Consider the following 17928-nt stretch of genomic DNA (forward strand, 5'->3'; position numbering starts at 1 on the left):
GTACAGAAACACTTGTGGCCTTGAATGGAAATTCCCTCAAAAAGTAGTGTTTATGGCCCAGTCCATCACGGCAAAGCCCTTTCCACCACTGAGCACATCTACGTGAAACATTGCCACCGGAGAGCAGCATCCAACATCCGTGACCCCCACCACCCAGGTCATACTTCCTTCTCATTGCTGCCATCAGGAAGAAAGTACAGGGACCTCAGGACTCAAACCAACAGGCTCCCGAACAGTTATTACACCTCAACCATTAGGCTCTTAAACCAAAGGGGACAACTTCATTGAAATGTTCCCAGAACCTATGGACTCACTTTCAAGGAATCTTCATCTCATGTTCTCAGTATTTGTTGCCTAGTTGATTATTAATATTTCTTGTATTTTATATTTGCACTGTTTGTTGTCTTTTGCACACTGGTTGAACGTCCAAGTTGGTGCAGGCTTTGTTTCTATTTTCGTAAAATTCTATAATGGATTTATTGAGTATGCTACAAGAAAATGAATCACAGGGTTGAATATGGAGACATATTAGGTATTTAGGTAATAAATTTACTTTGAACTTGAGAGTGCAGGAGAGATTATGAAAGTATCCAGAATAAATAAAAAGGCAAAGCATTTTGAAAGGGCTAAAATTTAATTTCTGGGAATGTGGAGGAAAAATTAAAAAGGGTGATGTCACAGGACTGAAGGTGTTATATTTGAATGCACATCATAAACAAAATAAAGTAGATGTTTTTACAACGCAGTTAGAAGTTGGCAGGTACAGTTCCTATAAAAAGTATTCACCCCCCCCCCCCCCCGGAAGATTTCATGTCTTATTGTTTTACAGCTTTGAATCATGATGGATTGAATTTGGCTTTTTTGACACTGATCAACAGAAAAAGGCACTTTCGCGTCAATGTGAAAACAAATCTCTACAAAATGATCTAAATTAATTACAAATATAAAACACAAAATAATTGTTTGCATAAGTATTCACCCTCTTCAAAGTCAGTATTTAGTAGATGCACCTTTGGCAGCAATTACAGCCTCAAGTCCGTGTGGACATCTGGACACTGCAATTTTTCCCCATTCTTCTTTACAAAGCTGCTCAAGTTCTGTCAGATTGCATGGGGGTCGTGAGTGAACAGCCCTTTTCAAGTCCAGCCACAAATTCTCAACGGGATTGAGATCTGGACTCTGACTTGGCCACTCCAAGACATTACCTTTATTCTTTTTAAGCTATTCCTGTTTAGCTTGGCTTTATGCTTGGGGTCATTGTCTTGCTGGAAAACAAATCTTCACCCAAGTCACCATTCTCTTGCAGACTGCATCAGGTTTTCCTCCAGGATTTCCCAGTATTTAGCTGCATTAATTTTACCCTCTACCTTCACAAGCCTTCCAGGTCCCGCTGCAGTGAAGCACCCCCACAGCACGATGCAGCCACCACCATGGTTCACAGTAAGGATGGTCTATTTTTGATGATGTGTGGTGCTTGGTTTACGTCAAACATAGCATTTAGTCTGATGGCCACAAAGTTCAATTTTGGTTTTGTCAGACCATAGAACCTTCTTTCGGCTGACTTCAGAGTCTCCCACATGCCTTCTGGCAAACTCTAGCCAAGATTTCATGTGAGATTTTTTCAACAGTGGCATTCTCTTGTTTTCCATTCTCCCATAAAGCTGCAACTCCTCCATAGTTGTCATAGGTCTCTTTGTGGCCTCTCTCAGTAGTCCACTTCTTGCACAGTCACTCAGTTTTTGAGGATGACCTGTTCTAGGCAGATTTACAGCTGTGCCATATTCTTTCCATTTCTTGTTGATTGACAACTGTACACCAAGGGATATTCAGTGACTTGGAATTTTCTTGTATTCATCTCCTGACTTGTGCTTTTCAATAACCTTTTCATGGAGTTGTCTGGAGTGTTACTTTGTCTTCATGGTGTTATTTTCTGCCAGGACGCTGACTCACCAACAGTTGGACCTTCCAGATACAGGTGTATTTTACTACAATCAATTGAAACATCTTGACTTCACATGGTGATCTCCACTTAACTAATTATGTGACTTCTAAAACAATTGGCTGCGCCAGTGATGATTTGGTGTGTCATATTAAAGAGGGTGACTACTTATGCAATCAATTATTTTGTGTTTTATATTTGTAATTAATTTAGATCACTTTGTAGAGTTCTGTTTTCATTTTGACATGGGAGAGTCTTTTTCTGTTGATCAGTGTCAAAAAAGCCAAATTAAATCTACTGTGATTCAATGTTGTAAAACAATAAAACCTAAAAACTTCCAAGGGGGTGAATATTTTTATAGGCACTGTACAGTATATAAGTACTGGATACGCAGAGCTTGATTAGGGATAGTCAACGTGGCTTTGTTAGAGGCAGTTATATCTAACAGATCCTACTGTTTTAAATGAGGTTACCAAGAAAGTTGATGAAGGGGAAGTAGTGGATATTGTCTGGAGGAACTTTAGCAAGGCCTTTGACAAAATCCTGCAGTGGAGGCTGGTTCAACTAGTTAAGTCGCTTGGCATTCAGGATGAAGGAGTCAACTCAGTTCAATGTTGGCTTAGTGGGAGAAGCCAGAGAGTGGTAGTGGATGGTTGCCTCTCTGACTGGAGGCCTGCGGTGTGCATCAGGAATCAGCGCTGGTTCCATTTGTTGCTTATCATCTATATTATTGGTTTAGATGGAAATGTAGTAAACTGGGATCAGCAAATTTGTGGATGACACTAAGGCTGGGGATGTAGTGGACAGCGAGGAAGTGATCTCCACCTGCAAATTGATCTCCAAAGTGCTTGCAAAGTGATCTCCACCTGCTGAGAAAATGGGCTGAAAATGGCTGATGGAATTTGATGTAGACAAGTGTGAGGTTTTGCACTTTGGGAGAACAAACCAGGATAAGACTGGTTTGAGGGAATGAGCTGTGCAATAGAACAAAGGGACCTGGAAATACAGCTCCATAAATTCCTTGAAAGTGACATCACAGGTAGATAGGGCTGTAAAGAGAGCTTTTGGCACATTGGCTGGGATGTTATGCTAAGACATTGGTGAGGCCAAATTTAGAATATTGTGGGCAGTTCTGATCACCTACAGGAAATATATCAATAAGCCTGAAAGAGTGTAGAGAAATTTACATGAACGTTGCCATGACTTGAAGGTCTGAGTTACAGCGATGGGCTGAATAAGGACTTCATTCCCTCGAAATCTGGAGAATGACGGGAGATCTTATAGAGGTATAAAATTATGAGCGGTATAGATTGGATGAATGCATACAAGCTTTTTTTCTCTCATGTTGAGTGAGATTAGAACTAGAGGTCATAGGTTTAGGGTGAAAGGTGAAAAATTTATGGAGAACCTGAGAGGGAATTTCTTCTCTCTGTGGGTGGTGAGAGCAGAAGTGGTGGATACAGATTGTGTTTTAACGTTTAAAAGAAGTCTGGGGTGGTACATGGATGGGAGTGGTATGGAGGCCTATGGTCTGGATGCAGGTAAATGGGTCTCAGCAGAAAGCCTGGCATGAACTAGGTAGGCCAAAGGGCCTGTTTCTGTGCTGTAGTGCTCTATGACTCTCTGACTGTTGTATTCCTATGAGATCAAGGTCAACATTCTGTTAGTCTTCCCAATTATTTGATGTTTCCTTGAACAAGTTTATAAAGTGATTTACTGTGTTTGCACAGACCTTTCACAGCGGCAGTGCTGCAGCGATGGTTATTTTCACTTGCATCATCTTTCCAGACACTGTAAGTTCTGATGTTGTACATATTCTGGTATATTTGAGGCAGGCGCATGATCAGGTCTAAGCTCAGATTTTCCAAGACAGAGGAGTTATTGTTGTTTTTGAAATTATGGGAATGTTTACAGCTTGACCCAAACTTGCAGGATCCCTGGACAAAGTGAAGGCAGACATGAAGCTTGGTGCAGGAATGCTTGAAAGTACAGCTGCCATACTGCCCGAGGCCCTTGTTGTAGAACACACAAATCTGCAAGAGATAGTTCAGAAACATGAGACAGAATAATGCAACCATCACACTGCACACACCCGGAAAATGTGCCAGGAATTCCCACACTGAAGGCTGTGGGAGGGGGAACTAGGCTAGGTTAGGTGTGCATTACAAGTGTCTATGTTATTGCTGAGGTCAGCTGGTAACACAATTAGTTTAAGCGTGTTCAGAATCAGAATCAGGTTTATTATCACCGGCATGTGACATGAAATTTGTTAACTTAGCAGCAGCAGTTCAATGCAATACATAATATATTTAAAAAATGATAAATGAAATAAAATTAATAATAGTAATAATAAATAAATAAATAAATTACAGTATACGTATATTGAATAGATTTTAAAAATGTGCAATAAACAGAAATATTGTATATTTAAAAAAAGTGAGGTAGTGTCCAAAGCTTCAATGTCCATTTAGGAATCGGATGGCAGAGGGGAAGGAGCTGTTTCTGAATCACTGAGTGTGTGCCTTCAGGCTTCTGTATCTCCTACTTGATGGTAACAGTGAGAAAAGTGCATCCCTGGGTGCTGGAGGTCCTTAATAATGGACACTGTCTCTCTGAGACACCGCTCCCTGAAGATGTCCTGGGTACTTTGTAGGCTAGTACCCAAGATGGAGCTGACTAAATTTACAACCTTCTGCAGCTTCTTTCGGTCCTGTGCAGTAGCCTTTCCATACCAGACATTGATGCAGCCTGTCAGAATGCTCTCCACGGTACAACTGTGGAAGTTTTTGAGAGTATTCGTTGACATGCCAAATCACTTCAAACTCCTAATAGCCGCTGTCTTGCCTTTATGACTACATCAATATGTTGGGACCAGGTTAGATCTTCAGAGATCTTCACACCCAGGAACTTGAAGCTGCTCGCTCTCTCCACTTCTAATCCCTTTATAAGGATTGGTATGTATTCCTTCGTCTTACCCTTCCTGGTCCACAATCAGCTCTTTTGTCTTACTGACGTTGAGTGCCAGATGGTTAGCATATCTCACTCCTGTACGCCCTCTTGTCACCACCTGAGATTCTACCAACAATGGTTGTATCATCAGCAAATTTGTAGATGATATTTGAGCTATGCCTAGCCACACAGTCATGTGTATACAGAGAGTAGAACAGTGGCTAAGTACACACCCCTGAGATGCATCAGTGTTATTTGTCAGCAAGGAGGATATGTTATCACCAATCCACACAGATTGTGGTCTTCAGGTTCTGCAACTTCTCAATCAGGATTGTGGGAATGATGGTATTAAATGCTGAGCTATAGTCAGAGAACAGCATCCTGATGTAGGTGTTTGTATTGTCCAGTTGGTCTAAAGCTGTGTGGAGAGCCATTGAGATTGTGTCTGCCATTGACCTATTGTGAATATAGGCAAATTGCAATGGATCCAGGTCCTTGCTGAGGCAGGAGTTCAGTCCAGTCATGACCAACCTCTCAAAGCATTTCACCACTGTCGATGTGAGTGTTACCGGGCGATAGTCATTTAGGCAGATCACAATATTTTTCTTAGGCACTGACGTAATTGTTGCCTTCCATTCCAGAGGCAGAAACTCACACTGACTACTGCAGGCATTTTCCTTAAGATGGGTAGAATTCAAATGCAGGTGGGAAGTTCTATGCAATATCCTGACATTTATGCTTCAATCAGCATCATACAGTAATGTGCCTGGCCATTATCGTATTGCCGTTTGAGGGCATTTGATCTGTGTATTTTTACTTTCCTGGGAGATAGTAATACGTAGGGAAGCAGGATTGTAATACAAGATGCTATCAGAATGGTTTACTTCTGTGCAGTATTCTTTGATTACAATGGTGACTTCGCTTCATTGATTCTTTTAACACCCTGAGGCTGTTAAAGGTGCAAGTTTATCTCAGAGGCCCAGGTTCAACCCTAACCTCCATGAGGAGGCTGCACATCCTCCCTGGTTTCCTTCCACATCACAAAGATGTATGAGTTAGCAGGTTAACTAGAAATGGAGGAGCTTGAGATATGTGGGATTAGTGGAGGATGAGAGGAAATGGGTGTTTGCTGGTCAGCACATTCATAGGGCCTGTAGCACTCAGACAAAGCAGCCCATTTGACCAACACCCCATCCACCATCTGAAACACACATTCTCTCTGCCACTAGTACACAGTGGCTATGGTATGCACCATCTGCAAAATGCACTATAATTACTCACCCAGGTTACTCTGACCTGGCAGCTTCAGGGAAGAAAAAACATAAAGAAGGGAAAGACCCTTACCTTAATTGACTTTCTGGTAGAGGATGAAGGAAGGAATAGCCCAGACCAAATTCCCTCAAGCCAGTAAGTTGGGCAGATGAGATAGAAGACTTGGATAAAGAAGTTTCCACTGCTTGGCTTGGTGGTGACGTTCGCGAGCCTGTCATTAATAGGGCACTACTGCCAACAGCACCTTGAGCAGCGCATGCACCACATATTAATACTATTAATATTAATACATAGTATTCCTAAACAGTCACCTTACACAGCCTTTCTAAGAAATTTGTCTTACGATGTACGGAGAGTCCACCTCAAGCTCTTCCAAGGAATGAGTATCAGTGCTGTGCGTTTACCGGGTCGGACCGAAGGAATTTGGTTCTGCTGTTTGATGATGTGGAATCACTGATGAATGCTTTAAGTCTCAATGAAGAAATGTTGCAGAACTGAAGAATGAGGGTGGATATTGCTGATAAAACTCAGGAAAAGGAAAGGGAATTCGGGAGGGGAGGAGATTGGTACAGAGTTTGTGATGTTGAGATGAAGTATAATAGGAGAGCTCAGCCAGCAACCAATACCAATGATAATTACCTGTCAAGGAGGCTGGAGGATTCAATTGGGATCATTATGACATTTGTGATTGGGTTGGTCCACAGTGGGATGGAGGTAGGAACAGGGAGTGATGGCTTCAGAAGCAATGGTTATGATAGAGACAGCTGGTGTGTATTTAGCAGTTGATTTAGGAGTGACATTAATAATGATAAGTGGAGTGATGATTATCGAGCTGGTGGCAATCATTACAGTGATGGATTTGACTGTTTTTGACAAGAGATTACGAGTGAAGTGATTATGGCTCAAGAGATTAAATGAGACAGGAAGATAGAGGAACACACACAAAATACTGGAGGAACTCAGCAGGTCAGGCAGCAGCTATGGAAAAGAGTAAACAGTCAGCGTTTCAAGCTGAGACCCTTCTTCAGGACTGAGAAGGAAGGGGGAAGATGCCGGAATAAAAAGGTGGGGGGGGGAGGGGAAAGAGGTTAGCTGTGATAGGTGAAGCCAGGTGGGTGGGGAAGGTCAAGGGCTGGAGAAGAAAGAATCTAATAGGAGAGGAGAGTGGACAATAGGAGAAAGGGAAACGGGGGAAGTAATACACAGTTGAAAGAAAGTGAAAGGTCAGAATGGGAAACAGAGGAAGGGAGGGGGCAGAATTTGTTCACCAGAAGGAGAAAGCGATATTCATGCCATCAGATTGGAGGATACCAGATGGAATATAAGGTGCTGCTCCTCCATCTTGCGGGTGGCCTCAACATGGCTCAAGAGTGGGCCATGGATTGACGCGCTGGAAAGGGAATGGGAATTGGAGTTAAAATGTTTGACCACAGGGAAGGCCCACTTGTGGCGGATGGTGCAGAGGTGCTCGACCAAGTGAACACCCAACTTATAACGGGTCTCACCAATGTAGAGGAGGCCGCATCGGGAGCATCAGACACAATAGACGACCCCAGCAGATTCACAGGTGAAGTGTTGCCTCGCCAGTCAGGACTGTTTTGGGGCCTGAACGGAGGTGAGGGAGGAGGTGCTGTATATGGGCAAGTGGAGTACTTTGGCCACTTGCAGGGGTAAGTGTCTCAAAGGAGATTAGTGGGGAAGGATGAATGGACAAGGGAATTGCAAAAAGAGGGAGGTAAAGTCCCTTTGGAGATGGTGGAAGATGCAGAGGCTGATGGGGTGAAGCACAAAAGGGACTCTATCACTATTCTGGCGATGGGAAGATGAGGGGAACACGAATGTTCAGGAAATGGAGGAGATGTGGGTGAGGGCAGCGTCAATAGTAGAGGAAGGGAAACCCTGTTCTTTAAAGGAGAAGGGCATCTCTGATGCTCTGGAATCAAAAGCCGTGTCCTAGGAACAAATGCTCTTACATGGGGTGGGGGGGGGGAAGGTTAGTCTACTTGTCAGTTGTCGAAAGCTGCTTCTACCGTGCCAGTCATCGACTGGCCTGTTTGAAGGATGCAACTGCTCTTTCCCATTGGTTGCCTTGTGGCAAGGCACCAGTGTCCGGTTCCAGGTGCCTCGGGGGTATAAGAATAGCACATGTGGAAGGCTCGGCCACTTTCTTTCATTCCCAGGGCCCACTTTGAGGTAATGACCAGTGCTGCAGAGCCATTGGGAAAGTATGTTGCAGATATCAAAGAGACCACGTGCATTCTTAGCTAAGTATCTGTTTATTGAGCATTTAACTTCGTAGTTGTGTATCTTGTGACTTAGATGTTTGGCTGAATATTTGACTTTTTGAAAATATATGATTCATCTTAATTCATAATCAGTATCTTCTGTCTCACCTACGAAACCCACAAACCTGTTCCCCTGTAACATTTGGCGTTGCGAGCAGGGTTTGATGATTGAACATAAGATGAATATCTTTAGAAGGTTATTTCAGAGAGAGAAACACCCCCCCCCACCCCCGCACTGTATGAGCAATGCTGAGTCCCGGGGTGGACCCAGAACAGTGCGAGATTTGGGTGTCTCGCCAATCTCCTGATCCCGCAGACTGGTCAGACCAGTTAGATTCTCCAGGGCTGAAACTGGACACATTATGTCCACACATAACACATTAGGATTTCCCAGGAGAAAGGATAGCCGGGGGAATGCTTGCTGGCTGTTTGCAGCCATCATAAGCCACCAGTACAAGACAATCGCAGGCCTTCAGACTGCCGTGGAGATACTGCGTTAGAAGTGTACCACGATGGGGGGAAGTCAGCTGACAACCCAGAACTGGGCCACAGAGCTAGAAGACAAGCATACGGAGATACCCTGTCGGCCAGTGAAGGTACTGTGATTCAAGGCTGCCCAGTGGGCTAATTGGCAGCCGGATCCCGTTAAGGTCTGAGCCTTGATGCGGTGGGGTGCGTGAATGGGGGATGGGAATGTCTGGCTGGATGTTGAAGATGGAGGAGAGGGTAGAGTGGAGTCCTAGGAGTCTTTCTTGAAATGATCACCCTCTCCCCAATGCACTCTCAACAGCACAGGCTAGGCTGGTGATCTTGCTGTCTCATTCCCAACATGGAGGGTGGGGGTGGGGGAACGTCCCACAGCTTCGTCCTCCCAGGAGGAGGACCAGGAATGTGTAGGGGAGGGGGTGGTACAACAGGCCCCTTCATGAAAACAGGAAATCTCCATTAGGGAATTGGCGAGATTAGGGGATAGGTACAGACAGAAGCCTGGAGAGTCTCTGGCCACGAAGCTGTTGGGGAAATGGGATGAGGGGAGTATTGGAGTGACCCTATCTAGTACAGAGACGGGCATTTTAGGGAGCCTAGCGTCCTAACACGTGATCAATAATGCCCTGAGGACACTGCTCACTTCTGAGCATAATGCATCTTTATGGGATTGGGAGGCAGTGGCGGTCAGGGGCCAGGTACCCTCCCCCCTTTGAATACCCAGGCAGAGTGGAGCACAGTAGAGGGAGGGATTTCAGCCCTTCACCAGTGGGCTCTGATTATGGGCTTATACAGTGACAGTGACAGCTTGCAGTGGATTCTAAACTAACCCCTGCTATGATAGGACATTTGGTTATGGCGGTGGCTCCCCACTTGAGAGGGGTGGTGCTGTCTTTAATAGGACCAGCAGTCGGGACATCCCATAAAAGTAGCCATTCAGTTGTTGCAGGCTTTGGAGTGTGTAGAAAGTGCACATAGCCAGGGACAGAAGTTGGATAAGTAGGCGGGAAGTTGGGGATCCTGCATGATCCATAAGGAAATGTTTTTGGTGTTGCTCAAATCTGGCTTCCCAAAGGAGAAGGTGAATGCGGCTCCCATTCCCAGCCTCCAGGCAATGTTTACTGCCAGAGGAGAGGCCAAGATGCTGGTAAGGGGGAAGGGTCATTGAAGCCCTCTCCTGATAAGGGCACCTTTTGTCCTCAGCTGGATTTTCACATTTCCTTCAGGATTCCCTATATCTCACGCTAGAGGTTCTGGCGGACTTTTAGTAACTGCAGTTGTGTGTGTGGGGTGGGGGGGGGGGATAGTTAGTGTCTCCACACCTCACCCCAGACTGAGGGGGCCATTTGGCCTGCATCCCTCTCCCCTATGTGAATGATTTGAGTGTAGGAGAAGTGTTGCATGAGGTGTGGCCACACATCAGTTTGCTTGAGTGTGTATATGACTGAGGGTTTTGCCTTTAAGACCATAACACTGTAAGATACACAGTTTAGAAAGTTTGTGAACTCTGTAGGGTTCTATTTCTGCATAGAACTGACCTAATGTATGATCAGATCTTCACGCAAGTCCTATAACTAGTTAAAGAGAACCCAATGAAATAAGTAACACAAAAACCATTATACCTGTTCATTTATTCATTGAGAAAAATGATCCAATATTACATGTATTCGTTGGAAAAATATGTGAACCTCTGGGCTAATGCCTTCTTAAAAAGCTATTTTGAGTCAGGTGTTCAAGTCAATGAGATGAGATTGGAGGTGTGGGTTGTAGAGATGTCCTGCCTTATAAAAAAGACACACAGTCAGGCTACTGACAGAGCCTGCTCTTCTCAAGAAAGCTCTGTTTATATGCACCATGCATCAATAAATCAACTTTCAGAGGAATTTAGAAGAATTGTAGAAGCTGGATGAAGTTGGAAAAGGCTACAAAAGCATTTCTAAAGACATGAGTGTTTATCAGTCCACAGTAAGAGAAACTGTTTACAAATGGAGGAAATTCAGTACTGTTGCTACTCTGTCCAGGAGTGGGCATCCTGTGACGTTCACCCCATTAGCACAACGTGCAATGCTGAAGGAGGTGAAAAAGAACAGCAAACGATCTGTAGAAATCTCTAGAACTTGCTAAGGTCTCTGTTCATGTGTCCACTGTAAGAAAAACATTGAACAAGAATGACGTTCATGGAAGGACACCACAGAGGAAACACTGCTCTCCAAAAAAAAACATTGCTGCATACCTCAAGTTTGCAAAAGACCACCTGGATATTCTACAATGCTTCTGGGACAATGTTCTCCAGACAGATGAGACAAAAATTGAACATTTTGGCAGAAATACACATTTCTATGTTTGGAGGGGAAAGGGCACTGACACTAAAACCTCATCCCAACTGTGAGCATGGTGGAAGGAGTATCATGGTTTGGGGCTGCTTTGCTGCCCCAGGGTTTGGACAGCTTGTAATTGTTGAGGGAACAATGAATTCAGAATTGTATCAAGATATGTCACAGGAGAATGTCAGGTTAGCCGTCCGTCTCCTGAAGCTTAATAGAACTTGGATAATGCAACAGGACAATGATTCGAAAGACGAGAGTAAGTCAATAACAGAATGGTTTAAAAAGAAGAAAATTTGTGTTTTGGAATAGTGGAGTCAAAGACCTGACCTTAATCCTATAGAAATGTTGTGGAAGGACCTGAAGCAAGCAGTTCATGCAGGGAAGCCCACCAACATCCCAGAGTTGAAGCAGTTTTTTTTGTAAGGGGGAATGTCCTAAAATTCCTCCAAGCCACATGCAATATGATTAACAGTTACCAAGAACATTTGTTAGTTATTGCTGTACAAGGGGGTCACATCAGTTTACTGAGAGCAGTTCCACATACTTTTTTCAACAAATACAATCTAATATCGGATCATTTTTCTCGATAAATAAATGAACAAGTATAATGTTTTTGTGTTGTTTATTTAACTGGGTTTTCTTTATCTCATTGTAGGACTTATGTGAAGATCTGATTACATTTTAGGTCATGTTTCTGCAGAAATAGAGACAATTCTACAGGGCTCACTAACTTTCTAGCACCACTGCAGGAGCAGAATTAGACCATTTGCCCCATCAAGTCTGCTCCACCATTTCATCATGGCTGATCCAATGTTCCTCTCAGTCCCAATCTCCTGCCTTCTTCCCATATCCCTTCATGCCCTGACCAATCAAGAATCTATCAACCTCTGTCTTAAATATACATACAGACTTAGCCTCCTCAGCTGCCTGTGGCAAAGAATTCTACAGATTCACCACCCTCTGGCTAAAGAAATTCCTCCTCATTGCCATTCTAAAAGGGCACTCCTCTATTCTGAGGCTGTGTCTTCTGGTATGAGGCTCTCCCACCATAGGAAACATCCTCTCCACATCCACTCTATCAAGACCTTTAACCATTCGATAGGTTTTAATGGGGTCACCCCTCATTCTTCCAAATTCTGGTGAATACAGGCCCAGAGCCGTCAAATGCTCTTCATATGACAAGCCATTCAATCCTGGAAACATTTTCATGAATCTCCTTCAAACCCTCTTCAATTTCAGCAAATCGTTTCTAAGGGTCCCCAAACCTGCTCACAATACTCCAAGTAGGGCAATACCAGTACTTTATAAAGTCTCTACGTTAAATCCTTGTTTTCATATTCTAGTCCTCTTGAAATGAATGCTGCAATTGCATTTGCCTTCCTCACCACAGACTCAACCTGCAAATTAAACTTTAGGGAATCCTGCACAAGGACTCCCAAGTCTCTTTGCACCTCAGTTTTCTTGTATTTTCCTCTCCATTTAGAAGAGTCAACCCTTTCATTTCTTCTACCAAAGTGCATGACCATACACTTCCCGACACTATTCTATTTGCCTTTTCTCTGTCCATTCTCCTAATCTGTGTAAGTCCTTCTGCAGCCTGTCTACCTCTCAAAACTACCTGCCCTTCCAGCTATCTTCATATTTTCTGCAAACTTCTCCACAAAGCCACCAATTCCATCATCCAAATCATTGACATGTAACGTAAAAAGAAATCAGTCCCAAACAGACCCCTGTGCAACACCACTAGTCACCAGCAGCCAGTCAGAAAAGGCTCCCTTTATTCCCACTCTTTGCCTCCTGCCAATCAGCCACTGCTTTATCCATGCTAGGATCTTTCCTGTAATACCATCTTGTTAAGCAGCTTGTTAAGCAGCCTCATGTGCGGTACCTTGTCAAAGATCTTCTGAAAATCCAAGTACACACATCAACTGATTCTCCTTTGTCTATTCTGCTTGTTATTTCTTTAAATAATTGCAACCAATTTGTCAGACCCTCGAAGAAACCATGCTGACTATGGCCTATTTACCATGTGCCTCCAAGTGCCCTGAGACCTCATCTTTAATAATCCACTCCAACATCTTCTCAACCCCTGACGTCAGACTACCTGGCCTATAGTTCCCTTTCTTCTGCTTCTCTCCTTTCCAGAGGAGTGGAATGACGTTTGCAATTTTCCAGTCTTTCGGAACCATTCCAGAATCTTGAAAGATCATTAATAATGCCTCCATAATCTTTTCAGCCACTTCTTTTGAACTCTGGGTTGGGCTCTCCCAACCAGACTGTGGAACAGTTTCTTCCTCCAAGCCATCAGACTCCTCAATACTCAAGAGTCCAGACTGACATCTACATCATTTAGTATTATTGTAATTTGACCTTTACTGTGCCTATTGTCTTGCTTATATAATTATTATACTGCCCTGCGCTGTTTTGTGCACTTCAAGTAGTCCTGTGCAGGTCTGTAGTCTAGTGCAGTTTTTATGTTGTTTTATGTAGTCTAGTGTAGCTTTGTGCTGTCTAGTGTAGTTTTGTGTTTCATGTAGCACCAGGGTCCTGGAGGAACGTTGTTTCGTTTTTACTGTGTACCAGTAGTTTATGGTTGAAATGACAATAATCTTGACTTGACTTGACTACAGCATCTAGTCCAGGTGACTTATCTACCTTTAGACCTTTCAGTTTCCCAAGAACCTTCTCTCTGGTTACGGTAACTTCACACACTTCCTGACCACTGGAACGTCCACCATACTGCTAGTGTTTTCCACAGTGAAGACAGTGAAGACTGATTCGAAATACTTATTCCATTTATCTGCCAATTCCTTGTCCCCCATAGTTCCCCAATGACCGTCAGCATTGTTTTCCAGCAGTCCGATATCCACTCTCACCTTTCTTTTACACTTTATGTATCTGAAAGTGACTGTGTTAATGTGTCAGGGCCCCACCCATTTGTTTACTCTTTCCATTGGAAAATGTGTCAGCTTTTCACCGTGGAAATTAACTGTTTGTTCTAAGTTCTTTAGTTACTTACGAAGGTTTTGAAGAAACAGAATACCAGCTTGCATTTTTGTTTGTCCTGTTTTATGGTTAAATTGGGAATTTTGCATTCATAATTTGTAAAATTGGGAGACTAGGTGAGCAATCCAGGGATTATTGTTTTTGCACCTTTTTACCCAGTGGCTAATCAAGAGCAAGTGAGTTTGTGTTTCCTGCATTACGGAATGGCAAAGTGGTGGATGCTGATGGCAGTGGTGATGACGCTGACTTCTGGTGGGAAATCCTATAATACATTCCTGCAGATGGTATTTGAATATGCAATACATCGGGTTGCTCGATTTGCCCGAGAACGCCTAACTACACTGCAGAAGGAATGCCATTAATATCAATCCCTTTCGATGACAAGGAACAGGACTGTTGGGGGAAATTGTCCAGCTTCTGTGCTTTTGGCATTGTTTTGGGGGAAGCTGAGAGGGGAGTAGCTTCATCCAGCCAACCTCACCCTATGGTATGGTAGCAGCTTTCAGAAACTTGAGCCTTAATAACCCCCAGTGGAGCATGTGCTCTAAGGACTGGTACTTCCCTACGTATGACTTGCTTAATTCAAAAGTCCCGACTCTGAAAGTAATTCCCCACCCAGCAGGTAAGGGAAAGGAGTGCTGATGCAAGTGGTATGATGAACGCAGGTCAAACCAGTCAGTGGGATACAGCGAGTGCCAGCGGGAACAGTTCCCTGAGATGGCTGTGTCTATGCCAACTTGTACTGTAAAGGCGGGTTGGCGTAGTAGGAGGGCTATCATAGAGGCAGAAAGGTTTTGGACAATGACCTTTCCCAGAATGGTACAGCCCCAGCCAGTCTCGGGAACTGCTACTGGTGGCCTCAGATTACTTGTTTGCAAAGAAGGTGGCTCTTGTGCTATTATTGGTGAAGAATGCTGCACACACATTCCTGATGAATTGGGGAACATCACTCACCCGGCTGATCACACCTGTGATCTGTGGATGATAAGGTGGGGGCCAGCTCCATCACAATTACACTCTGGGGGGTATTTGGTGGCCTTTTGAAATGCTAGGAGGCTGGTGGACTGCTACAGGACACTGAGGATTGACTACTGTGTTTATCAATCTGGGTATAGTACTTTTGTGTTCTAAATGTAAATTAGTGTGCTGTTCGCGAAGGTCATACTAAGTCTGAGTGCCAAACTGTCATAGAGTCGCGTCTTTCAAAGCGAAGAATGTCATGGGGGTGGGGGGGAGGGGGTTGGTTTACTTGTCAGTCGAAAGCCACTTCTACCGCGCCGGTCATTGATTGGCTCGTTGGAAGGATCCGCTAAGAGATAGGTTGGGAATAGATATAGAGATAACCACAGGAATCAGTAGCTTTATAAAAGATGTTGGTAGACAGTTTGTCTCCAGAGATGGAGACAGAGAGATGGGGGGGTGGGGGGGGAAGGTATCAAGAGATGGACCAAGTGAATTTAAGGGCAGAGTGCAAGTTGGAGGGAAAGTTGATAAAACTGACTATCTCAGCATAGGTGTATGAAGCAGTGTTCATGCAGTCGTCAATGCAGGGAGGAAGAGATGGGATTATAACAGGGGATAGAGGACCCGTACAAAGGCCTGAATTGAATCTGAAATCCTGCAGCACTCCAAACGAAGAGGTTGTGTGTGCCCCTCCTGCAACATCGCCTGGAAGAGCAGCAACCATTTTTGGTGCTACCAAGCCAGTAAATACAACAGCTAAAGGACGTGAGGTTGAGGAGAGATTGAAGAAAGAGCAGGAAAACTAGCACAGGTAACTAGATGATGAAGAAAGAGAGATTAAAGGGGTTGAACAGCACGAGAAAGGCATCCAAGCCGACACAATGAGGATCAGGGTGAGCATTCAAGGACTGCCAGCGACTCTTCACAGCCAAATGATACCAGTGCACCTGCAGGTTGAGTTACAGTCAGAACAGCGTGAAAAATCAATGGACAATGAAGTGTTCAGCAAAGAGGTGGATCCACACTCACCAGTGTCCAAATCTTCTAAACCAGACCAGCTCCAAATGGTTGTACCTGCCCCTCCACCTGAAGAAAATGCCTGAACAAAGTGGAATAATAACTGGAACACCGAGACAGAGGCCACAATGCCACTTCCACCAAAAAGTGCATCATCGAATAAACCCCTCAGGTCACCAAGTGGCAAAACCGGACAAGTTCCACCAACAAATGAAGCAGAAATATCACGTAAAGAATGTGGAAGAGTCAACAGCGCTATGAACTGCGGATGGAAAGATGACGTAAACAAGGACCAAAGGACAGAACTAGGAAGGGAAGACAAAAGGCGCTGTGATTCACAACCTACAACTGAGCCAATGAAATACTAAGAATTGCCCACTCCTAAATTCACCTCTGCTTTGATGATTGATTCTGATGAAGAAGGAGGCAGTGCAGACTAAAGTTTTGTTTGAGGAACACCCACATCCCCTTTTTGGAGAACTGAAAGAATGAATTTCAATTAAAATGTCACTGTCAACAGCCCCTATGGCTTACATCTCTTGGAACCTTTCCTTGCATGATCCTGCCGCTATTGAATACGAAACCTATGGTGTGTTCAACTACTACTTTATGTGATGGTATCAGGCTTTTGAGAAAACATTCTGTGCTGTAGGTAGAATTGGATGTTACATTTCAATATCCACTTTTCAAAAAAAAATAAAAAAAACCTTGTAAGGAGGTATATTTGATTTCCTGTCACCTCAACTATAACCAAATTGGTTAACCTGCTACTGGACTAACCTTGAAGTTTGACAACAGTTTGATGATATTGCTGAACAATTTATTTTTCCCCCCATGTACTTGGGAGGTTTATGCCAGCTGAGCTGCTGGCACTTCAGGTGAGAACATTGTTAGGGCCAAATATACTACAAACTCGTAATATATCCATCTATGAACAAATGGCCAATAGATGTGGTTTGTTTGGTTTGAAAATGTGACATTACCTAAAAAGTAAAAACACTCTTTGTGTAAGCCCGACATTGTCAAAAGAAAGTGACTTATCTTACACAGATTAAGATCTCATCACACCATCTTATTGATGTCTGATATCAATCACAAACTAATTGAAACATTTTAGTTTGCACATCTTTTTCATCTGATCTGTTTGAAATACTTTCCAGTAAACAATGGAAACTGCCAACTCCAGGTTTATTCAATTGTGACTGTGCTGCCTTTATGGCAGTTATTTAGTTTATAGTATTTTCGCTTAGTAATTCGTTTGTTAGCATTTTTTAGTTAAAGTTAGGATTGTTTAAGTAAATTCATTTGTCTGTAATATATCGCGGCTGTGATGACGTCACATCCGGTTTCGCCGTGTCTTGTGGGAAAATACCGGTTTGGGATAAACGCAAGGGTGGGGGGGCGCTCACATGTGGCGCCACAGCGCGAGCAGTTTTCTCTCTACGCACCAGAAACACAGTGAAAGCAACGCTGTAAGTCATGAGATAATCGATATGTTGAATTAAAATGTTAACGCTGATTCTGTTAAAAGTAACGACGGTCGATAAGGTTTATGTTTTCGTTAGTTAACGAGTCGGGATAGTTTGTGTTGTTAAGTTGATGCTGCGAAGTACCCACTGAGCTAAAGCTGACGGCTGGGATAGTTTGTGTTGAAGTGTATTTAAAGCAGTCAATGGAGCAGGTA

General features: G+C 43.6%; 1 protein-coding gene and 2 pseudogenes across 1 annotated transcript in view; 2 read left to right on the forward strand and 1 right to left on the reverse strand.

Annotated features, from left to right (window-relative positions):
- Positions 1-17928, reverse strand: part of parp12a (poly (ADP-ribose) polymerase family, member 12a) — a 95284-nt gene that overhangs the window by 38407 nt on the left and 38949 nt on the right. Inside the window, exon 3 of the mRNA XM_073046592.1 lies at positions 3672-3972. Coding sequence (XP_072902693.1) covers positions 3672-3972 — 301 coding nt within the window. The remainder of the gene's footprint in view (positions 1-3671; positions 3973-17928) is intronic.
- Positions 5572-6946, forward strand: LOC140727422 (eukaryotic translation initiation factor 4B-like; annotated as a pseudogene).
- LOC140727423 (eukaryotic translation initiation factor 4B-like) lies at positions 15702-16684 on the forward strand (annotated as a pseudogene).

This window comes from Hemitrygon akajei, chromosome 5, assembly GCF_048418815.1.
Source record: "Hemitrygon akajei chromosome 5, sHemAka1.3, whole genome shotgun sequence".
NCBI lineage: Eukaryota > Metazoa > Chordata > Chondrichthyes > Myliobatiformes > Dasyatidae > Hemitrygon > Hemitrygon akajei.